Here is a 24911-nt window from a genome sequence, read left to right as displayed (position 1 = left end):
ACATAGAATTACATAGAATTTACAGCACAGGAATAGGCCATTCAACTCATCTGGTCTATGCTGGTGTTTATGCTCTACACGAGCCTCCTCCCACCCTACTTCATCTATCACTATCAGCATAACCTTCTATTCCTTTCTCCCTGGTGTACTTATCGAGCTTCCCCTTAAATGCATCTCTGCTATTTGCCTCAACCACTCCATGTGGTAGCGAGTTCCGCATTCTAATCACTCTCCTGGATCCTTTATTGGATTTATTAGTGATTTATGGCCCCTAGTTTTGGATTCCTCCACAAGTGGGAACATTTCCTCTACGTTTACCCTATCGAATCCTTTCATAATTTTAAAGACCTCTATCAGGTCACCCCTCAGCCTCTTTTCTAGAGAAAAGAGCCCCAGTCTGTTCACTCTTTCCTGATACGTATAACGTCTCAATTCCGATATCAGCCTTGTAAATCTCTTCCTATAGCTTCTCCAGTGCCTCTACATCCTTTTTGTATTATGCAGACCAGAACTGTGCACAGTACTCCAAGTGTAGTCTACCCAAGGACATACCTCATTGGTTAAGGTATTTATCCTAGCTTGCTACCCCTAGGATGGGCAGGTACTCTAGTGTCTGCTTGCTGCCATTCTACAGTACAGCACAATGCTGCCCATTGTAGCAGGTTCTAGAGCACTGTTGCCAATAGAAATTACTCACTAGCTACAGGCATGGCAATGAAGTCCATGGAAATAAAATTGGAGAGAGATGTAAAACGGGATTGCCGATTCGCTATCAATTGTCTTACACTATCACACAAAGTCAATCTAGGGGGAGTGGGACTAGTTGGATAGCTCTACCAAAGAGTCGGCACAGGCACGATGGGCCGAATGGCCTCCTTCTGCGCTGTATGAATCTACCCCCTAATGTCGGAAGGCTGAGTTATGCGGAAAGCTTAGAAAAACTTGGAAATGAGGCAAATAGGAGGGATTCTGTAGCGCCACGTAAGAGATGAAATTTATTGGAAAAGGTTAATCTTGGGCCCTATTTTCAGTTAAGCTGTAACTGTAGGACAAGGGGGCATCAGTACTAATTTGATAAAGGCCTGTTCAGAAATAATATCAGAGAACACTTCTTCATGTTAATACCTGGAATGAGCTCTGGGTAGGGCAGTGGAGACAAAAGCTCTGGAGTCGGAGAAAATTAATGTACATGAGGCCCAGTCATTAAAATTGTCCGGGCTCCGACTTCTCGGTTACGCCTGGGTGTGTAGTTCCCACCCCGATGTGACTCAGTGGGCAGTACACTCGCACTCTGAATCAGAAGGTTGTGGGTTCAAGTCCCACTCCTGAGACTTGCGCACAAAAACCGAGGCTGACACTCCAGTGCGGTGCTGAGGGAGTGCTGCTCTGTCAGAGGTGCTATCTTTCGGATGAGACGTTAAACCAAGACCCCGGCTGCCCCCTCAGGTGGATGTAAAAGGTCCTTTTGGCGCTATTTTGAAGAAGAGCAGGGGAGTACTCCCATGTGTCCTGGCCAATATTTATCCCTCAACCAACATCACTAAAACAGATTATCTGGTCATTATCACATTGCTGTTTGTGGGAGCTTGCTGTGCGCAAATTGACTACATGTCAAAAGTACTTCATTGGCTGTAAAGCGCTTTGAGACATCCGGTGGTTGTGAAAGGCGCTATAGAAATGCAAGTCTTTCTGCTTTCCAGGGCTACCATTAGGCACTCAAATGGTTAACATTGGTCACTTTCTATTTTATTCTAACAGGAACAGAAAGAAAGCAGCAGAGTAGCTTTTGACTTACAACACTTCAAGGCACAACATGTAAGTAGGCCCCCTGTATTCCCGGTTTGACTGATTTGCAAAATGATCATTAAAAAAAAATTCAGGGACTCGGAGGAAAGTCATTGCCCTTGATGCTTTGGTTAGATTGATAGTAGGGAGAAACCAACATGCTAAATCCAGAATCTTACTTCAAAGTATGTCAGAGCAGGACTTAAACTAGTGAAAAGGGCATTTGGAACACGTTACAAAGAAGTACATAGAAATTACAACATAGGAACAGGGCATTCAGCCCAACTAGTCCATGTTGGTGTTTATCCTCCACACGAGCAGTAGTCCTAATCCCATGTTCCCACCGTGTTTCCACATCCTCTTATCCCCCTTTCCTTCAACCACCTATCTAACCTAGTCTTAAATGTTGACCTGGTCACTGCTTGGTAGCACTCTCGTCTCTGAGTCAGAAAGTCATGGATTCGAGTCCCACTTCAGAAACTTGAGCCTAAAATCCAGCCTGACACTCCCAGTGCAGTACTGAGGGAGTGCTGCACTGTAGGAGGTGCCGCCTTTCGGATGAGATGTTAAAGCGAGGCCTTGTCTGCTCTCTCAGGCAGATGTAAAAGATCTCACGCACTATTTTGAAGAAGAGCAGGGGAGTTCTCCCTGATCTGGCCAATATTTATCCCTCAACCAACATCACTAAAACAGATTATCTGGTCATTATCACGTTGCTGTTTGTGGGACCTTGCTGTGCGCAAATTGGCTATTACGTTTCCTACATTACAGCAGTGACTCCACTTCAAAAAGTACATAACTGGCTGTAAAGCATTTTGGGACGTTCTGAGGTCATGAAAGGTGCTATAGAAATGCAAGTTCTTTCTTTCTTTCAATCTGTAACTCCACTAGTGTAATTCACAACCTCACAGCCCTCTGTAAAAATAATAGGTTTCTCCTGCTCTCTGTCCCAAAACTCATATAGGATGTTAGGAAGAATTTCTTTATATAGGATTACATAGGATATACGGCACAGAAACAGGCCATTCGGCACAACCAGCCCATGCCGGTATTTATGCTCCACACCAGCCTCCTCCCGTCTTTCCTCATCTAAATCTATCAGCATAACCCTCTACTCCCTTCTCCCTCATATGCTTGTCTAGCCTCCCCTTAAATGCTGTTTGTTTCAACCACTTCCGGTGGTAGCGAGTTCCACATTCTCACCACTCTTTGGGTAAAGACATTTCTTCTGAATTCCCTATTGGATTTCTTGGTGACTATCTTATATTGATGGCCTCTAGTTAAGCTCTTCCTCACAAGTGGAAACATTCTCTCTACGACTCTATCAAAACCTTTCATAATTTTAAAGACCTCTATTAGGTCACCCCTCAGCCTTCTTTTTTCAAGAGGAAAGAGACCCAGTCTGTTCATCCTTTCCTGATATGTATAATCTCGCATTTCTGGTATCATCCTTGTAAATCTTCTCTGCACCCTCTCCAGTGCCTCTATATCCTTTTTATAATATGGCGACCAGAACTGTACGCAGTACTCCAAGTGTGGTCTAACCAAGGCTCGATACAGGTTCAGCATAACTTCACTACTTTTCAATTCTATCCCATTGCTTTTTTTATGGCCTTGCTCACCTGTGTCGCAACTTTTAGTGATTTGTGTATTTGTACACCGAGATCCCTTTGTTCCTCTACCCCACCTAGACTCGCACCCTCCAAGTGATAAGTGACCTCCCTATTCTTCTAGTACCTCACATTTATATGTGTTGATCTTCATTTGCCAATTATATGTCTATTCTGCAAGTTTATTAATGTCCTCCTGTAATTTGTTGCAGTCTTCCTCAGTATTGACTATCTCTCCCAATTTGGTGTCATCCGCAACTTTAGAAATTGTATTTTTGATTCCAAAGTTTAAATTGTTAACATAAATTGTGATGATAAATGTTCACAATAATCTGTCTAGCAAATAATTGAGACATAAACAGTGGGGCTGGTCAAAGTGCAGCTGTTTAATTAGGGTAGCGAAAGGATGGGCTTTGATGGGCTAAATGGCCTTTTCACACCCTTGCCTGTTTTATAGGTGTCCCCAGGAGCACCTTTTTAAAAAAAAAAGAAAGAACTTTTTTTGATACAGCACCTTTCACGAATACTGTGGGCAGATCAAAACCTCAGCCTGCCACACTTAACACCAGGGAGCGCACTAGCATGGAATTTCCCAGCCATGTTTCATAAAAATTCAATCTGGGGATGTAGGCTTTGCTGGCAAGGCCGACATTTATTACCCATCCCTAGTTGCCCTTGAGAAGGTGGTGGTGAGCCGCCGCCTTGAATTGCTGTGGTCCGTGTGTGAAGGTGCTCCCACAGTGCTGTTAGTATTTTTGTCATGAGATCTTCTTCATCGCTGGAGCTGATCACAGCATCCCCATTTCCTTCATTCTGTTCTTCATCCCATGTTAAACTTGAATATCTGAAGTTTCATTGTAATCGATAACTTATTTGTATTCCACAGAATAGACTTTCCATCAGAGTGGTTCAGATCACCATGAAAGTGCCCGAGCACAGGTCGATGGAAGAGTTGGAATTGCTGTTAATTGCACTGAGATCTTTGCTAAGCTTTAGACACTACAACAAGTCCTACCAGATTTTGCTGGCGAAAATAATGAGATATGAACGGTAGGTGGGCGACATTGAGACACCATCAACCAGGAGAATCAATCAACACTTCGAACAAAAGGTTTTGGTACAAGCAGTAATGGGGAATAGTGCCTATTGCTGTATTCGTGTTCTCTACAAGAGTGTGCTAAAATATATAGTTACCTTCAGGGTAAGTTCCTGATTCATGTTCTCTGAGTGAGACAATGATCTCAACTTACCTGGTATGGAATTCTGGGTAACTTGGTGCTGTGGGCTCACGCCCACTGGTAATTGGATTTTGTTTTACGCACATAAGTGAAAGGACAGGTAAATAAAAATCAGCTCGTCCATCGAGCCTATCCAAGCCTGGCGTGTTGTAACTTCAGCACAACAGCCTCCACCACCCCATCCCCACCCCACTCAGACAGCCATGAAATCCCTTGAGAGAGACAAAATAATCATAGGCCACCTTAGCAAATAAACTCAGGGAAACTTCCATCTGGTCCCTGGTCCCTGAAGTCAATCAAGCAAACTACAGCAGACCATGGTCAGCAAGCTCCGGGAGACCATTAAGCAGGTTCCAGGAGACCATGGTCACCAAGCTCCAGGAGACCACAGTCAGCAAGTTCCAGGAGACCACGGTCAGCAAGTTCCAGGAGACCATGGTCAGCAAGTTCCAGGATACCATGGTCAGCAAGTTCCAGGAGACCATGGTCAGCAAGCTCCAGGAGACCATGATTAGCAAGCTCCAGGAGACCATGGTCAGCAAGTTCCAGGAGACCATGGTCAGCAAGCTCCAGGAGACCATGATTAGCAAGCTCCAGGAGACCATGGTCAGCAAGTTCCAGGAGACCTTGGTCACCAAGCTCCAGGAGACCATGGTCAGCAAGCTCCAGGAGACCATGGTCACCAAGTTTCAGGAGTCAATGTCACCAAGTTCCAGGAGACCATTGTCAGCAAGCTCCAGGAGACCATGGTAACCAAGCTCCAGACCATGGTCACCATGCTCCAGGAGACCATGGTCACCAGGTTCCAGGAGACCATGGTCACCAAGTTCCAGGAGACCATGGTCAGCAAGTTCCAGGAGACCATGGCCAGCAAGGTCCAGGAGACCATGGTCAGCAAGTTCCAGGAGACCATGGTCAGCAAGTTCCAGGAGACCATGGTCAGCAAGTTCCAGGAGACCATGGTCAGCAAGTTCCAGGAGACCTTGGTCACCAAGCTCCAGGAGACCATGGTCAGCAAGCTCCAGGAGACCATGGTCACCAAGTTTCAGGAGTCAATGTCACCAAGTTCCAGGAGACCATTGTCAGCAAGCTCCAGGAGACCATGGTAACCAAGCTCCAGACCATGGTCACCAAGCTCCAGGAGACCATGGTCAGCAAGCTCCAGGAGACCATGGTCACCAAGTTTCAGGAGTCAATGTCACCAAGCTCCAGGAGACCATGGTCACCAAGTTCCAGGAGACCATGGTCACCAAGTTCCAGGAGACAATGGTCACCAAGCTCCAGGAGACCATGGTCAGCAAGTTCCAGGAGACCATGGCCAGCAAGTTCCAGGAGACCATGGTCAGCAAGTTCCAGGAGACCATGGTCAGCAAGTTCCAGGAGACCATGGTCACCAAGCTCCAGGAGACCATGGTCAGCAAGTTCCAGGAGACCATGGCCAGCAAGTTCCAGGAGACCATGGTCAGCAAGTTCCAGGAGACCATGGTCAGCAAGTTCCAGGAGACCATGGTCACCAAGCTCCAGGAGACCATGGTCAGCAAGTTCCAGGAGACCTTGGTCACCAAGTTCCAGGAGACCATGGCCAGCAAGTTCCAGGAGACCATGGTCAGCAAGTTCCAGGAGACCATGGTCAGCAAGCTCCAGGAGACCATGGTCACCAAGTTTCAGGAGTCAATGTCACCAAGTTCCAGGAGACCATTGTCAGCAAGCTCCAGGAGACCATGGTAACCAAGCTCCAGACCATGGTCACCATGCTCCAGGAGACCATGGTCACCAAGTTCCAGGAGACCATGGTCACCAAGTTCCAGGAGACCATGGTCAGCAAGTTCCAGGAGACCATGGTCACCAAGCTCCAGAAGACCATGGTCAGCAAGTCCCAGGAGACCATGGTCACCAAGTTCCAGGAGACCATGGTCAGCAAGTTCCAGGAGACCATGGTCACCAAGCTCCAGGAGACCATGGTCAGCAAGTTCCAGGAGACCATGGTCAGCAAGTTCCAGGAGACCATGGTCACCAAGTTCCAGGAGACCATGGTCACCAAGCTCCAGGAGACCATGGTCAGCAAGTTCCAGGAGACCATGGTCAGCAAGTTCCAGGAGACCATGGTCAGCAAGTTCCAGGAGACCATGGCCAGCAAGTTCCCAGGGACCATGTTCAGCAAGTTCCAGGAGACCATGGTCAGCAAGTTCCAGGAGACCATAGTCAGCAAGCTCCAGGAGACCATAGTCAGCAAGCTCCAGGAGACCATGGCCAGCAAGTTCCCAGGGACCATGTTCAGCAAGTTCACAGGGACCATGTTCAGCTACTCCAGGAGACCATGGTCAGCAAGTTCCAGGAGACCATGGTCAGCAAGTTCCAGGAGACCATAGTCAGCAAGCTCCAGGAGACCATGGTCAGCAAGTTCCAGGAGACCGTTAAGCAAGTTCCAGGAGACCATGTTGGTTTATAGTTTCTAAGGTGTGATATACACCATCTAGAATCGGGGCAGAGGATATTTAAGAATAATATTAATAAATTTAATTAATTACATAGAATGGGAGATCAGGCGATGTGTTGCCGCTGCAATATGTGGGAGCTGGTGAACACCATTGATGCTCACGGTGATCACATTTGCAGTAAGTGTTGGCTGCTCGAGGAACTCCGGCTCCGTGTTGAAGAGCTGGAGACCGAGCTTCAAACACTGAGACACATCAGGGAGGGGGAGAGTTACCTGGACTCTGTGTATCACGAGGTAGTCACACCAATTAGATTAATTAATTCAGATGTAGTCCGTGGCCAGGGTCAGGATGGTGTGACTAGAAGTGAGGCAGGTACGGGGATCCAGGACGTAGTGTTGGAGGAGCCGCAGCCCTTGCACTTGTCCAACAGGTTCGAGGCCCTTACTCCCTGTGGGGACAGGAGCAGGGACTGCAGGGAGGATGAGCAACCTGGCCACAGCACCGTGGAGCAGGGGGCCATTCAAGTGGGGGGAGTTAAAAGAAATGTTGTAGTGGTAGGGGATAGTATCGTTAGGGGGATAGATAGAGTTCTTTGCAGCCGAGAGCGAGAGTCCCGAAGGCTGTGTTGCCTGCCCGGTGCCAGGGTTAAGGACATCTCCTCTGGACTGGAGAGAAACTTGGAGTGGGAGGGGGAGGATCCAGTTGTCGTGGTCCATGTTGGTACCAACGACATAGATAGGACAAGGAAGGAGGTTCTGCTGAGGGAGTTTGAGCAGCTAGGGGCCAAATTAAAAAGCAGAACCACAAGGGTAATACCTGAGCCACGAGCGAATTTGGCTAGGACAAATAAAATTAGAGAGTTAAATGCGTGGCTCAAAGACTGGTGTGGGAGAAATGGGTTTTGCTTCCTGGGACACTGGCACCAGTACTGGGGCAGGAGGGAGCTGTTCCGTTGGGACGGGCTTCACTTGTCCAGTGCTGGGACTAGAGTCCTGGCGGATCATATAACTAGGGCTGTAGAGAGGGCTTTAAACTAACTAGTGGGGGGGGAGGTTCCTAGAGAGCAAATAATAAAAATGACAACAGAGAAGGTAATAGACTTAGGTAGCAGTGGGGAAATTAAAAACCAGAGCGTGTCAGGAAGGGGCAGAAGGTATGGAGTAAAAGGTAAAGTAATAAAAAGGGCAAAAGCAGGAACTAAGTGTCACAAAACATCTTTGAAAGTTCTCTATCTGAATGCACGTAGCATTCGTAACAAAATAGATGAGTTAATGGCACAAATAACTACATATGGGTATGATCTTGTGGCCATTACAGAAACATGGCTGCAGGGTGACAATGCCTGGGAATTAAACATACCAGGTTATTTAACGATCAGGAAGGACAGGCAGGAAGGAAGGGGAGGTGGGGTGGCTATGTTAATAAAGGAAGGAATCACTGTAATACAGAGAAATGATATCGGGTCAAAAGATCAGGATAATGAAACAGTTTGGGTGGAAGTAAGGAATAATAAGGGGAAAAAAACACTAGTGGGCGTAGTCTATAGGCCTCCGAACAGTGGCAACTCTGTTGGACGGAGTATCAATCAGGAAATAGTTGAGGCTTGTAATAAGGGAACATCTATAATTATGGGGGATTTCAACTATCATATTAATTGGACAAATCAAATTGGGCAGAGCAGCCTTGAGGATGAGTTCATTGAGTGTGTTAGGGATGGGTTTCTTGAGCAGTATGTAACTGAACCGACCAGGGGGCAAGCAACCTTAGATCTGGTCCTGTGTAACGAGACGGGATTAATTAAAAATGTCCTAGTAAAGGATCCCCTTGGAATGAGTGACCATAACATGGTTGAATTCCATATTCAATTAGAGGGTGAGAAGGTTGGATCTCAAACAAGCATGCTAAGCTTGAATAAGGGAGACTATGAAGGTATGAGAGCGGAATTGAGTAGAGTGGATTGGGAAAATAGATTAAAGGGTAAGACGATACATGATCAGTGGTGTACATTCAAGGAGTTATTTTACAACTTCCAAAAAAAATATATTCCACTGAGAAGAAAAGGGTGTAAAAGAAAAGACAGCCATCCGTGGCTAAGTAAAGAAATTAAGGATAGTATTCGACTAAAAACAAGGGCATATAAGGTAGCCAAATCTAGTGGGAGGATAGAGGATTGGGAAAACTTTAAAAGACAGCAAAAAATAACAAAAAGATTGATTAAGAAAGGGAAGATAGATTACGAAAGTAAATTAGCAAAAAATATAAAAACAGATAGTAAGAGTTTTTATAGTTATATAAAAAGAAAAAGGGTGGCTAAAGTAAATGTTGGTCCCTTAGAGGATGAGACCGGGAAATTAATGGTGGGAAATATGGAGATGGCAAAAACACTGAATGAATATTTTACATCAGTCTTTACAGTAGAAGACACTAAGAATATCCCAACACTGGACAAACAGGGGGCTAAAGGGGGGGAGGAGCTAAACACGATCAAAATCACTAAGGAAGTGGTACTTGGTAAAATAATGGGACTCAAGGCGGATAAATCACCTGGACCTGATGGCTTAAATCCTAGGGTCTTGAGGGAAGTGGCGGTAGGGATTGTGGATGCATTGGTAATAATTTTCCAAAACTCCCTGGACTCGGCAAAGGTCCCGGCAGACTGGAAAACTGCTAATGTAACACCCTTATTTAAAAAGGGCAGTAGACAGAAGGCTGGAAACTATAGACTGGTTAGCCTAACATCTGTGGTAGGTAAAATTTTGGAGTCCATTATTAAGGAGACAGTAACAGGACATTTGGATAATCATAATTTAATAGGACAAAGTCAGCATGGTTTTATGAAGGGGAAGTCATGTTTGACAAATTTGCTGGAGTTCTTTGAGGAAGTAACGTATAGGGTGGATAAAGGGGAACCAGTGGACGTAGTGTATTAGACTTCCAAAAGGCATTTGACAAGGTGCCACACAAAAGATTATTGCTTAAGATAAAAAATCACGGGATTGGGGGTAATATTCTGGCATGGATAGAGGATTGGCTATCTAACAGAAGGCAGAGAGTTGGGATAAATGGTTCATTCTCAGACTGGCAATCAGTAACTAGTGGTGTTCCGCAGGGGTCTGTGCTGGGTCCCCAACTCTTTACAATCTATATTAACGATTTGGAGGAGGGGACCGAGTGTAACATATCAAAGTTTGCAGATGATACTAAGATGGGAGGGAAAGTAGTGAGTGAGGAGGACATAAAAAACCTGCAAGGGGACATCGACAGGCTAAGTAAGTGGGCAGAGATTTGGCAGATGGAATACAATACTGGAAAGTGTGAGGTTATACACTTTGGCAGGAAAAATCGTAGAGCAAGTTATTATCTTAATGGCAAGAAACTGGAAAGTACTGAAGTACAAAGGGATCTGGGGGTCCTGGTGCACGAAACTCAAAAGGTTAGTATGCAGGTGCAGCAAGTGATTAAGAAGGCCAATGGAATGTTGGCTTTCATTGCTAGGGGGATAGAATATAAAAATAGGGAGGTATTGCTTCAGTTGTACAAGGTATTGGTGAGGCCGCACCTGGAATACTGCGTACAGTTTTGGTGTCCATACTTAAGAAAGGACATACTTGCTCTCGAGTCAGTACAAAGAAGGTTCACTCGGTTAATCCCGGGGATGAGGGGATGGACATATGAGGAGAGGTTGAGTAGATTGGGACTCTACTCATTGGAGTTCAGAAGAATGAGAGGCGATCTTATTGAAACATATAAGATTGTGAAGGGGTCGGATCGGGTGGATGCGGGGAAGATGTTCCCGATGATGGGTGAAACTAGAACTAGGGGGCATAGTCTTAGAATAAGGGGCTGCTCTTTCAAAACTGAGATGAGGAGGAACTACTTCACTCAGAGGGTGGTAGGTCCATGGAATATGCTGCCCCAAAAAGCTGTAGAAGCTACATCATTACATAAATTTAAAACAGAAATAGACAGTTTCCTAGAAGTAAAGGGAATTAAGGGTTACGGGGAGCGGGCAGGAATTTGGACATGAGTCTAGGTTCGGATCGGTCATGGCCCTGTGGGTAGCGGAGCGGGCCCAGGGGCCGTGTAGCCTGATCCTGCTCCTATTTCGTGTGTCTAATTCTGTTAGATTCAGGAGATGGTTCTGTGATAGTAGATTGGCGGTTAGGATCAGATCAGCCATGATCTTATTGAATGGCGGAGCAGGCTCGAGGGGCCGATTGGCCTACTCCTGCTCCTATTTCTTATGTTCTTATGTTCAGCAACTCCAGGAGACCATGGTCAGCAAGTTCCAGGAGACCATGGTCACCAAGTTCCAGGGGACCATGGTCAGCAAGTTCCAGGGGACCATGGTCAGCAAGTTCCAGGAGACCATGGTCAGTAAGTTCCAGGAGACCATGGTCAGCAAGTTCCAGGGGACCATGGTCAGCAAGTTCCAGGAGACCATGGTCAGTAAGTTCCAGGAGACCATGGTCAGCAAGTTCCAGGGGACCATGGTCAGCAAGTTCCAGGAGACCATGGTCAGCAAGTTCCAGGAGACCATGGTCAGCAAGTTCCAGGGGACCATGGTCAGCAAGTTCCAGGGGACCATGGTCAGCAAGTTCCAGGAGACCATGGTCAGTAAGTTCCAGGAGACCATGGTCAGTAAGTTCCAGGAGACCATGTTAAGCAACTCCACAAGACCATAGTCAGCAAGTTCCAGGAGACCGTTAAGCAAGTTCCAGGAGACCACGGTCAGCAAGTTCCAGGAGACCATGGTCAGCAAGTTCCAGGGGACCATGGTCAGCAAGTTCCAGGAGACCATGGTCAGCAAGCTCCAGGAGACCATGGTCAGCAAGTTCCAGGGGACCATGGTCAGCAAGTTCCAGGAGACCATGGTCAGCAAGCTCCAGGAGACCATGGTCAGCAAGTTCCAGGAGACCATGGTCAGCAAGTTCCACAAGACCATGTTAAGCAACTCCACAAGACCATAGTCAGCAAGTTCCAGGAGACCGTTAAGCAAGTTCCAGGAGACCATGGTCAGCGACTCCAGGAGACCATGTTAAGCAACTCCAGGAGACCATAGTCAGCAAGTTCCAGGAGACCATGGTCAGCAATCTCCAGGAGACCATGTTAAGCAACTCCACAAGACCATAGTCAGCAAGTTCCAGGAGACCGTTAAGCAAGTTCCAGGAGACCATGGTCAGCGACTCCAGGAGACCATGTTAAGCAACTCCAGGAGACCATGGTCACCAAGCTCCAGGAGACCATGGTCGGCAATCTCCAGGAGACCATGGTCAGGAAACTCCAGGAGACCATAGTCAGCAAGTTCCAGGAGACCATGGTCGGCAATCTCCAGGAGACCATGGTCAGCAAGGTCCAGGAAAAACTGTTAAGCAATTCCAGGTGACCATGGTCAGCAAGTTCCAGGAGACCATGTTAAGCAACCTCCTGGAGACCATGGTCTGCAAGCTCCAGGAGACCACGGTCAGCAAGTTCCAGGAGACCATGTTAAGCAACCTCGTTAAGCTGGGTCCAGGAGACTGTGGTCAGCAAGGTCCAGGCTTACCTTATGCATCACCATGTTTAAAAACTGACTGACCTTTATACCCAACTACAGAGGCAATAATTATCCACTCAAACTCATTGGAGTAATCCTGCACATCATTAATGAGGCCAGGAGTGTACTAATGCTCAATGGTGAACTAATATTGGGTTTGGAATATTAGTTGGTATGTACCCAGGACAAACCAGGTTTATAATGATAATGTTAGGCATTGCAGGACACCAGTATGATGCTTGGCCAACATAACATCATTAGTGACACAGAGCAGGGAAAGAGAAATTCAGTGGTGCTTTGAGGTTGGTGCCTGGCAGGGAGGCAGCTGAGGAGAAGGTGTCACAATTCTGGTGATGGGACAGACAGATGCTCTGAAATGGGATGGAATTGTCAGCCCGCTGCGCGCCCCCCCCCCCCTCCCACACACGAAAGCTCCAGATTAAAAGTTTGTATTCTAAAAGATTTTCATAGAATCATAGAAATTTATGGCACAGAAGGAGGCCATTCAGCCGATCGTGTCTGTGCCGGCCAAAAAAGAGCTATCCTGCCTAATCCCACGGCTCTTCGTCCGTAGCCTTGTAGGTTGCGGCACTTCAAGTGCATATCCAAGTACTTTTTAAATGCCACTACCACCCTTTCAGACAGTGAGTTCCAGACCCCCACGACCCTCTGGGTGAAAAAGGTTCTCCTCAAACCCCCTCTAATCTACCAATTACTTTAAATCTATGCCCCCTGGTTATTGACCTCTCTGCTAGGGGAAATAGGTCCTTCCTATCCACTCTATCTAGGCCCCTCATAATTTTATACACCTCAATCAAGTCTCCCCTCAGCCTCCTCTGTTCCAGAGAAAACAACCCCAGCCTATTCAATCTTTCCTCACAGCTATAATTCTCAGTCCTGGCAACATCCTCGTAAATCTCCTCTGTACCCTCTCTAGTGCAATCACATCTTTCCTGTAATTAATTCTGCTAATATTTTGGAAAAGTGTAAATTGTGGTCTAATTTCAGCCATCTGAAGTTGCCTGTCCCTTTAACCAAAGTGTGGGCTGTGTATGGGAAGCGGGGAGAGTTTCTCTGGTGTTTGCTGCTTTGTGTTAGCACAATGGCACTTTTGAAGTTTATGCATCTGCATTCAACAGTAATGTCAGGACTGGTGACATTGAAAAGAAGACGATTTTTTTTTGTTAGAATATTATGTGCCCAGAGCCTTTTGTTTATGAGACTTGACAATGAGTCCATTTCCTGTTGCAATTGCACATGTATTCAAACACCACCCTCCCCGGTACACACTCCTGATCCACTCTCCTGTCCACCCTCCCCGGTCAATCCTCCCCGGTCAATCCTTCCCGGTCAATCCTCCCCAGTCAATCCTTCCCGGTCAATCCTCTCCAGTCAACACTCCCCGGTCAATCCTCCCCGGTCAATCCTTCCCGGTCAATCCTCCCCAGTCAATCCTTCCCGGTCAATCCTCTCCAGTCAACACTCCCCGGTCAACCCTTCCCGGTCAATCCTCCCCAGTCAATCCTCCCCAGTCAATCCTTCCCAGTCAATCCTCCCCACTCTACCCTCCCCGGTCAATCCTTCCCAGTCAATCCTCCCCGGTCAATCCTTCCCGGTCAATCCTCTCCGGTCAATCCTTCCCGGTCAATCCTTCCCGGTCAATCCTTCCCGGTCAATCCTCCCCGGTCAATCCTTCCCGGTCAATCCTCCCCGGACAATCCTCCTCGGTCAATCCTTCCAACTCCACCCTCCCCAGTCAATCCTCCCCACTCCACCCTCCCCGGTCCACTCTCCCCGGTCCACACTCCCCGGTCCACTCTCCCCGGTCCACCCTCCCCACTCCACTCTCCCCACTCCTCTCTCCCCACTCCACTCTCCCCGGTCCACTCTCCACTGTCCACCCTCACTGGTCCACTCTCCCCAGTCCACTCTCCCCACTCCACTCTCCACGGTCCACTCTCCCCACTCCACCCTCCCCGGTCCACCCTCCCCGGTCCACTCTCCCCGGTCCACTCTCCCCGTTCCACTCTCCCCGGTCCAGCCTCCCCACTCCACTCTCCCCGGTCCACTCTCCCCGGTCCACCCTCCCCGGTCCACACTCCCCACTCCACTCTCCCCGGTCCACCCTCCCCACTCCACTCTCCCCACTCCACTCTCCCTGGTCCACCCTCCCCACTCCACTCTCCCCGGTCCACTCTCCCCACTCCACTCTCCCCGGTCCACTCTCCCCACTCCACCCTCCCCAGTCCACCCTCCCCGGTCCACCCTCCCCAGTCCACCCTCCCCGGTCCACCCTCCCCGGTCCACTCACCCCCGGTCCACTCTCCCCGGTCCACTCTCCCTGGCCCACTCTCCCCTGGTCCATTCTCCCCGGTCCACTCTCCCCGGTCCACTCTCCCCGGTCCACCCTCCCCGGTCCACTCACCCCTGGTCCACTCTCCCCGGTCCACCCTCCCCGGTCCACTCTCCCCTTGTCCACTCTCCCCGGTCCATTCTCTTTGGTCCACTCTCCCCGGTCCACGCCCCCTGGTCCACTCTCCCCTGGTCCACTCACCCCGGTCCACTCTCCCTGGTCCACCCTCCCTGGTCCACTGTCCCCTGGTCCACTCTCCCCTGGTCCACTCTCCCCACTCCACTCTCCCAGGTCCACCCTCCCCGGTCCACCCTCCCCACTCCACTCTCCCCACTCCACCCTCCCCACTCCACTCTCCCCACTCCCCCCTCCCCACTCCACTCTCCCCGGTGCACCCTCCCTGGTCCACCCTCCCCGGTCCACTCTCTCAGGTCCACTCTCCCTGGCCCACCCTCCCCGGTCCACCCTCCCCACTCCACTCTCCCCACTCCACTCTCCTCGGTCCACTCTCCGCACTCCACTCTCCCCACACCACTCTCCCCACTCCACTCTCCCCGGTCCACTCTCCCCGGTCCACTCTCCCCGGTCCACTCTCCCCGGTCCACTCTCCCCACTCCACTCTCCTCGGTCCACTCTCCGCACTCCACTCTCCCCACACCACTCTCCCCGGTCCACTCTCCCCGGTCCACTCTCCCCACTCCACTCTTACTCCACCCTCCCTGGTCCACCCTCCCCACTCCACTCTCCCCGGTCCACCATCCCCAGTCCACTCTCCCCACTCCACTCTCCCCTGGTCCACTCTCCCGGGTCCACTCTCCCCGGTCCACTCTCCCTGGTCCACTCTCCCTGGTCCACTCTCCCCTGGTCCACTCTCCCCGGTCCACTCTCCCCACTCCACCCTCCCCTGTCCACTCTCCCCACTCCACCCTCCCCACTCCACCCTCCCCGGTCCACTCTCACCAGTCCACCCTCCCCGGTCCACCCTCCCCGGTCCACTCTCCCCACTCCACCCTCCCGGTCCACTCTCCCCACTCCACCCTCCCCACTCCACCCTCCCCTGTCCACTCTCCCCACTCCACCCTCCCCACTCTACCCTCCCCGGTCCACTCTCACCGGTCCACCCTCCCCGGTCCACCCTCCCCGGTTCACTCTCACCAGTCCACCCTCCCTGGTCCACTCTCCCCACTCCACCCTCCCCTGTCCACTCTCCCCACTCCACCCTCCCCACTCCACCCTCCCCGGTCCACTCTCACCGGTCCACCCTCCCCGGTACACCCTCCCCGGTCCACTCTCCCCACTCCACCCTCCCCACTCCACCCTCCCCGGTCCTCTCTCACCACTCCACCCTCCCCTGTCCACTCTCCCCACTCCACCCTCCCCTGTCCACTCTCCCCACTCCCCCCTCCCCACTCCACTCTCCCCGGTGCACTCTCCCTGGTCCACCCTCCCTGGTCCACTCTCCCCACTCCACCCTCCCCTGTCCACTCTCCCCACTCCCCACTCCACTCTCCCCGGTGCACCCTCCCTGGTCCACCCTCCCCGGTCCACTCTCTCAGGTCCACCCTCCCTGGTCTACCCTCCCCGGTCCACCCTCCCCACTCCACTCTCCCCACTCCACTCTCCCCGGTCCACTCTCCCCGGTCCACTCTCCCCACTCCACTCTCCCCGGTCCACTCTCCCCGGTACACTCTCCCCACTCCACTCTCCCCGGTCCACTCTCCCCACTCCACTCTCCCCGGTCCACTCTCCCCGGTCCACTCTCCCCACTCCACTCTCCCCGGTCCACTCTCCCCACACCACTCTCCCCGGTCCACTCTCCCTGGTCCACTCTCCCCACACCACTCTCCCCACTCCACTCTCCCTGGTCCACTCTCCCCTCTCCACTCTCCCTGGTCCTCTCTCCCCGGTCCACTCTCCCCGGTCCACCCCCCCTGGTCCACTCTCCCCTGGTCCACTCACCCCGGTCCACTCTCCCTGGTCCACCCTCCCTGGTCCACACTCCCCGGTCCACTCTCACCAGTCCACCCTCCCCGGTCCACTCTCACCAGTCCACCCTCCCCGGTCCACCCTCCCCGGTCCACTCTCCCCACTCCACCCTCCCCTGTCCACTCTCCCCACTCCACCCTCCCCTGTCCACTCTCCCCACTCCACCCTCCCCACTCCACTCTCCCCACTCCACTCTCCCCGGGCCACTCTCCCCGGTCCACCCTCCCCACTCCACCCTCCCCACTCCACTCTCCCAGGTCCACCCTCCCTGGTCCACTCTCCCCGGTCCACTCTCCCCGGTCCACTCTCCCCGGTCCACTCTCCCCACTCCACTCTCCTCGGTCCACTCTCTGCACTCCACTCTCCCCACACCACTCTCCCCGGTCCACTCTCCCCACACCACTCTCCCCGGTCCACTCTCCCCGGTCCACTCTCCCTGGTCCACTCTCCCCACTCCACTCTCCCTGGTCCACTCTCCTCACTCCACTCTCCCCGGTCCACTCTCCCCACTCCACTCTCCCCTCTCCACTCTCCCTGGTCCACACTCCCCGGTCCACTCTCCCCACTCCACCCTCCCCGGTCCACTCTCACCAGTCCACCCTCCCCGGTCCACTCTCCCTGGTCCACCCTCCCTGGTCCACACTCCCCGGTCCACTCTCCCCACTCCACCCTCCCCGGTCCACTCTCACCACTCCACCCTCCCCTGTCCACTCTCCCCGGTCCACCCTCCCCGGACCACTCTCCCCACTCCACCCTCCCCGGTCCACTCTCCCCACTCCACCCTCCCCACTCCACTCTCCCCACTCCACTCTCCCCGGTCCACTCTCCCCGGTCCACTCTCCCCACTCCACCCTCCCCAGTCCACTCTCCCCACTCCACTCTCCCAGGTCCACCCTCCCTGGTCCACCGTCCCCGGTCCACTCTCCCCGGTCCACTCTCCCCGGTCCACTCTCCCCGGTCCACTCTCCCCGGTCCACTCTCCCCGGTCCACTCTCCCCGGTCCACTCTCCCCACTCCACTCTCCACACTCCACTCTCCCCACTCCACTCTCCCCACTCCACTCTCCCCACTCCACTCTCCCCACTCCACTCTCCCCACTCCACTCTCCACACTCCACTCTCCCCACTCCACTCTCCACACTCCACTCTCCACACTCCACCCTCCCTGGTCCACTCTCCCCACTCCACCCTCCCCGGTCCACTCTCCCCACTCCACTTTCCCCGGTCCACTCTCCCCGGTCCACTCTCCCCACTCCACCCTCCCCACTCCACTCTCCCCACTCCACTCTCCCCGGTCCACTCTCCCCACTCCACTCTCCCCACTCCACTCTCCCCGGGCCACTCTCCCCGGTCCACCCTCCCCACTCCACCCTCCCCACTCCACTCTCCCAGGTCCACCCTCCCTGGTCCTCCGTCCCCGGTCCACTCTACCCGGTCCACTCTCCCCGGTCCACTCTCCCCGGTCCACCCTCCCCACTCCACTCTCCCCACTCCACTCTCCTCGGTCCACTCTCCGCACTCCACTCTCCCCACACCACTCTCCCCGGTCCACTCTCCCCGGTCCACTCTCCCCGGTCCACTCTCCCCACACCACTCTCCCCGGTCCACTCTCCCCACTCCACTCTCCCGGGTCCACTCTCCCCACACCACTCTCCCCGGTCCACTCTCCCCGGTCCACTCTCCCCACACCACTCTCCCCGGTCCACCCTCCCTGGTCCACTCTCCCCACTCCACTCTCCCTGGTCCACTCTCCCCACTCCACCCTCCCTGGTCCACCCTCCCCACTCCACTCTCCCCGGTCCACTCTCCCCGGTCCACCCCCCCTGGTCCACTCTCCCCTGGTCCACTCACCCCGGTCCACTCTCCCTGGTCCACTCACCCCGGTCCACCCTCCCCTGTCCACTCTCCCCACTCCACCCTCCCCACTCCATCTCCCCACTCCACTCTCCCCGGGCCACTCTCCCCGGTCCACCCTCCCCACTCCACCCTCCCCACTCCACTCTCCCCGGGCCACTCTCCCCGGTCCACTCTCCCCTGTCCACTCTCCCCACTCCACCCTCCCGGTCCACTCTCACCGGTCCACCCTTCCTGGTCCACCCTCCCCAGTCCACTCTCCCCACTCCACTCTTACTCCACCCTCCCTGGTCCACTCTCCCCACTCCACCCTCCCCACTCCACTCTCCCAGGTCCACCCTCCCTGGCCCACCGTCCCCGGTCCACTCTCCCCGGTCCACTCTCCCCGGTCCACTCTCCCCGGTCCACTCTCCCCACTCCACTCTCCCCACTCCACTCTCCCCACTCCACTCTCCCTGGTCCACTTTCCCCGGTCCACTCTCCCCACTCCACTCTCCCCACTCCACTCTCCACACTCCACCCTCCCTGGTCCACTCTCCCCACTCCACTCTCCCCGGTCCACTCTCCCCACTCCACTCTCCCCAGTCCACTCTCCACACTCCACCCTCCCTGGTCCACTCTCCCCACTCCACCCTCCCCGGTCCACTCTCCCCACTCCACTCTCCCCGGTCCACTCTGCCCGGTCCACTCTCCCCACTCCACCCTCCCCGGTCCACTCTCCCCACTCCACTCTCCCCACTCCACTCTCCCCGGTCCACTCTCCCCACTCCACCCTCCCCGGTCCACCCTCACCGGTCCACCCTCCCCACTCCACCCTCCCCGGTCCACCCTCCCCACTCCACTCTCCCCACTCCACTCAATTCAATTCAATTCAATTCAATTCAAATCGCTTTATTGGCATGATAAGGTACATCTTATGTTGCCAATGCATCAAAATACATTTATGGTTGAACACATAAACGCAGTTCTATTCATACAGTGTATAAACAGATATATCCCTGAGTGTATAAATATACATTCGCATAATTTATATATACTCTTTTCTTAGGTTTACTGGTTGTCCCTCTGTTTATGGCAAGCTGTAACATAGTGTGCCGCTAGTGTTACACAGTTTCTCTCTTCCCCTAGTAGGTATGGGAGTTTTTGGTCGTCATTCAAATTTCTGAATTCAGGGCATATTTGTGAGAATTTTTGGTAGAAATTCTCCCTGATGCCCTGATATTTTTCACAGGCTGTGAGGAAGTGCATCTCTGTCTCCACCACTCCCTGACTGCAGTGAGAGCATATCCTGTCCTCTCTTGGCAGCCTGGTCTGCCTGTGTCTGCCTTTTTCGATCGCCAGGCTATGTTCACTAAGTCTGTACCTTGTCAAGGTTTTTCTCAGTTTGTTATCCTTTACCATGGTCAGGTACTCAGCCATGTTGTATTGTCTGTTTAGGGCCAAGTAGCAATTGAGTTTGCTTTGGGTTTTTGTTGTTTCTGCCCAATATGACAGGTATTTTTCCTTTTGCTTAGTGACAATTGTGTTGGGTCGAATTCTCTGTGCTACGATGTCACTGTCCTGCGGCTGGTTATTGTTAGTAGTGTTAGTGGTTGCTTCACTGAGTCCCAGGACTAGTTGACTGAGGGTGTTCTTCTTTATGGTCCTCTCTTGGCATTTCAAGGCTTCGTAATGATAGCAGTGGGGGTTGCTCATTTTTAGGTGTTTCCAAAATTTGGTGGCTCTTTTTTGGATAGTAATTATTAGTGGAAATTGGCCTAGTTCTGCCCTGCATGCATTGTTTACGGTTTTCCTTTGAGTCCGGAGGATACTTTTACAGAATTCTGCATGTAGGATCTCAATTGGGTGTTTGTCCCATTTTGCAAATTCTTGTTGTGTTAGCGGTCCCCACACTTCACTGCCATAGAGTGCAATTGGTTCAATTACTGATTTGAAAATTTTGAGCCAAATGCTAATTGGGATTTCTATTTGGATTGATCTTTTAATGGCATAGAAAGCCCTTCTAGCTTTCTCTTTCAGTTCATTCACAGCCAGTTTGAAATTTCCCGTAGAGCTGATTTTTATGCCCAAGTGTGTGTAGTTAGTGGTTTGTTCGATTTTAGTTGTTCCTAGTGTGAGATTTATTTTGGGTCCCTGATGTCTGGATCTTTGCTGGAACACGAGGACTTTGGTTTTTTGGAGGTTTATTGTCAGGGCCCAGGTCTGACAGACCGACTCCAGCAGATCCAGGTTCTGCTGTAGACCCTCCTTAGTTGGTGACAGCAGAACCAGGTCGTCTGCATAGAGGAGGAATTTAACCTTGGATTCATATAGGGTGAGGCCAGGTGCTGTAGATTGTTCAAGTAGTTTTGCCAATTCATTTATGTAAATATTAAAGAGTGTCGGTGAGATTGGCGAGCCCTGCGTCACCCCCCGCCCCTGTGGGAAGTATTTTGTTTGTTTGTCTCCAATTTTAACTGCACATTTGTTGTTTGTATACATTGATTTAATTACATCATATGTTTTTCCCCCTACCCCGCTTTCGATAAGTTTCAGGAATAGACCGTCGTGCCAGATGGAATCGAAAGCCTTCTGGAAATCTATAAAGCATGCGTAGATTTTGCTTTTGTTTTGATGAACGTGTTTGTCAATTAGGGTCTGTAGGGTGAAGATATGATCTGATGTTCTATAGTTTGGCAGGAATCCAATTTGGCTTTTACTCAAGACATTGTGCTCCTCAAGGAAGTTTATAAGTCTTTTGTTTATGATACTACAGAAAACCTTCCCCAGGTTACTGTTTACACAGATGCCTCGATAGTTATTTGGGTCACCTTTATCCCCACTTTTGTATATGGGCGTTATGAGTCCTTTGTTCCAGATATCAGGGAAGTAACCGACACTCAGAACCAAGTTGAAGAGTTTCAGTATAGCCAATCTCATTTTATCGTCCGTGTGTTTAATCATCTCGCTTAGGATGCCGTCTGCCCCGCAAGCTTTTCCTGGTCGCAGGTCCTTGAGTTTTTCAATTAGCTCTTTTTCAGATATTATGGGGTCTATCGGGTTTTGGTTATCTTTTATGGCAGATTCTAGCTTTGCCAGTTTTTCGCATATTTGGTATTGCTCTGGGCTTAGTGTGTTTTTCTGGTATAATTTTTCAAAATGGTTTTCCCATGTGTCTCCGTTTTGAATGGCCAATTCATCGTGTTGTTTTTTGTGTAATGTATTCCAGTTGTCCCAGAAACAATTGGAATCAATGGATTCCTCAATGGAGATGAGTGTATTCTTAATATACTGCTCTTTCTTGGTTCTGAGTGTGCTTTTATATTGTGTTAGTGCCTGACAATAAGTAAGGCGTAATTCCTCGTTTTCTGGTTGTCTGTGTTTTTGGTTTGATATTTTCCTGAGTTTTTTCCTCATGTTCTGGCAATCGGAGTCAAACCATTTTTCGTAGTTTTTTGTTTTGGGTTTGTTCTTTCGAACTTTCAAGTTTGACATTGATGCCAAATTATCAAAAATATTATTTAGGTTATTCACTGCCCGGTTTACGCCTTCTTTATTGTGTGTGTATGTATTTTCCAGAAAGGTGTCCAAGAGAGCTTGAGTTGTTTGGTTGCTAATTGCTTTCTGGTATTTTTCCGTGCTGTTTTTGGCCCATCTGTAAGATTTTTTAATGTTGTACAGTTTACTGGGTTGTGTTTCTGTGTTGGTTGTTTTTGTCCTTTCAAGATATGCAGTAATTTGACTGTGGTCTGACAGTGTTGTTTGTGGTTTGACTGTGAATGTTCTGAAAGAGGATGGGTCTAGATCTGTATTCATATAGTCTACAGTGCTGAAGCCAAGAGGTGAGCAATAGGTGGATCTTCCTAGGAAGTCTCCCAATAACCTACCATTGACAATGTACAGACCCAGGCTTCGACAGAGCTGCAGTAGCTGTTTTCCGTTAGCATTTGTCTGTTTGTCGCAGTTATGCCTGTGTGGATGGGAAGGGAGATCAAAATGGTTATTCCCAAATATGTAATTATTCCCGTGATTATTGGTGAAGTCTGGTTCTTCTCCCATTCTTGAGTTGAGGTCCCCACATATCAACACATTTCCCTTGGCCTGGAATTGGATAATCTCCCTCTCTATGTTGGAGAAGGTGTCCTCTTTGAAGTACGGGGATTCTGTCGGGGGGATATAGAATGTGCAAATGAAAACATCTTTCATGCTGGAGATGATGCCCCTCTTAATTTTGAGCCATAAGTGGTTTTCACCCTTTTCCACAAATTCAATGCAACTCCTAAGTTCTGCTTTGATCCAAATCAGTATGCCTCCAGATTCTCTGCCCTGGGTTACTCCTGGCAATTTATTGGAGGGGACCACCAGCTCTGTGTACCCAATGGGACAGCCAGTGTGTCCTTCTCCTCTACACCAGGTTTCCTGTAAAAAGATAATATCTAGATTTTTAATCTCATCTAGGAACTCTGGGGTCTCACTCTTCATGCCAAGCATAGAAGAGCGTAGACCTTGGATATTCCAGGTTGAGATATATAAGGATTTCATGTTAAAATTGATTTTTTTTTTTCTGTGATGGGTTAGAATTTGATAAATAGTAATATGTGTTTGTCGTGTCTAAATGGGGAAAAAAGAACATTTCAATTGTCTATAAATGCTGAGGATAATTGGTTACAAATTTTTCTAACAACTAGTCCTTATTTTTTCTGATCCATAAGGCGGGAGTGGATGCTGATGATCGCCTGCATTATGTCTCTTAGTGGATTGTCTCTGCCAGTGGTATTGCGTATGCTCTGAGCACATCTCCCTCTGCCTGGTTGGGGGTGGTCCTGTTCCCCTGTAGTACATGAGTGGTGCAGTTCCGACGTTGTCGTGCGTGGGGATCCCCTCTGGTCCCGGTTGGTGTGGTGATGGTCTTTGTGGTAGTCCTGGTCTGTATCCCGTTGGTCTTTGGTGATCGGGAGTGTAGTGTCCGTGTGTAGATAAAGACACTGAAGACAGGAGTTGGTTCATAGGTATTTACTAAGCAAGTCTGGGGGGGGTCTAAAGGATATACACAATACACAGGCTTATATAGCCCAAGTGGCAATTACTGGCATTACGCACACCTGGGGCTCTTAAAGGCACATACACCACCATTGCTCTTAAAGGCACATACACCACAATTCCTCCCCTTCTAGCTAACTAGTACATCATATTTTAAGTAATTATTAATTAAATGTTATATGCAAAATAAGATACATTGCTGTATTAATTAATTATAAGTTAGTCTCTCAGGAGGCTTCCTGACTCGGTCCGGATAACGCCTCGGGGGTGTAGTAGTTTCTGGTGGTGTAGTAGGTTCTTCTGGCAAGGCTGATTCGGCTTGAATGCCAGTGTCGGGTTCATCGGGTTCCAGTCTCACCGGATCGGAGGTAGATATGGGTATATCTACTTCATCGTTAGATGTATAGAGTGGTGGTGTAGGTTGTCCCTTTTCGGATGACTTGATGATTTGGTCAGCATGGCGTCTTATTATGCTTTCTCCGATGTCCACGGTATACATCAGTGGTCCTAGTCGTGTGCAGATAGTTCCAGGCTGCCATTTCTCGGTACGGTAGTCCCGGGCCAAAACCGGTTGGCCTATCTGGAAGGTCCTAGTTGGCTTTTCATTCATGCCCTGAAACTGCCGGTTCTCCACGTCCCTTCGGATGTTGGGCTTGACCAAATCCAGCCGGCATCTTAGGTTTCTATTGTAGAACATCATGGCGGGAGTTTGGTTAGTAACCATATGTGTTGCATTCCTATATGCAAATAAGAAGTTATCCACCTTGTGCTGAAGTTTTATGTCTTCATTACTCATGGCCTTTATGGCCTTCTTGAAGGTCTGGACAAACCTTTCAGCCAATCCATTGGTGGCGGGATGGTATGGGGCGGACGTGTAGTGCTTTACCCCATTGTTCTTTAAGAACTTTCTGAATTCTTCGGACACAAATTGCGGTCCATTATCAGAACATATCTGTTCCGGCAGCCCATTCCTGGCAAATATGGTCCTTAATACTGTGATGGTTTTTTCCGTGGTGGTGGAGGACATCTTTATTACCTCCGGCCACTTGGAGTGTGCATCAACTGCGATTAGAAACATTGAGTCCATAAATGG

At 50.5% G+C, this 24911-nt stretch overlaps 1 protein-coding gene across 1 annotated transcript in view; it reads left to right on the top strand.

Moving 5' to 3' along the window:
• LOC147120025 (cyclic nucleotide-binding domain-containing protein 2-like) overlaps positions 1-24911 on the top strand; it is a 114155-nt gene that overhangs the window by 23760 nt on the left and 65484 nt on the right. Inside the window, exons 7-8 of the mRNA XM_085984192.1 lie at positions 1759-1815; positions 4282-4445. Coding sequence (XP_085840318.1) covers positions 1759-1815; positions 4282-4445 — 221 coding nt within the window. The remainder of the gene's footprint in view (positions 1-1758; positions 1816-4281; positions 4446-24911) is intronic.

The sequence above is a fragment of the Somniosus microcephalus genome, chromosome 4 (assembly GCF_052327205.1).
Source record: "Somniosus microcephalus isolate GS21.2 chromosome 4, FLI_Smic_1.0, whole genome shotgun sequence".
NCBI lineage: Eukaryota > Metazoa > Chordata > Chondrichthyes > Squaliformes > Somniosidae > Somniosus > Somniosus microcephalus.
Note: the sequence above shows the minus strand (reverse complement) of the source record. Positions and strands in the feature narration are given on the sequence as shown.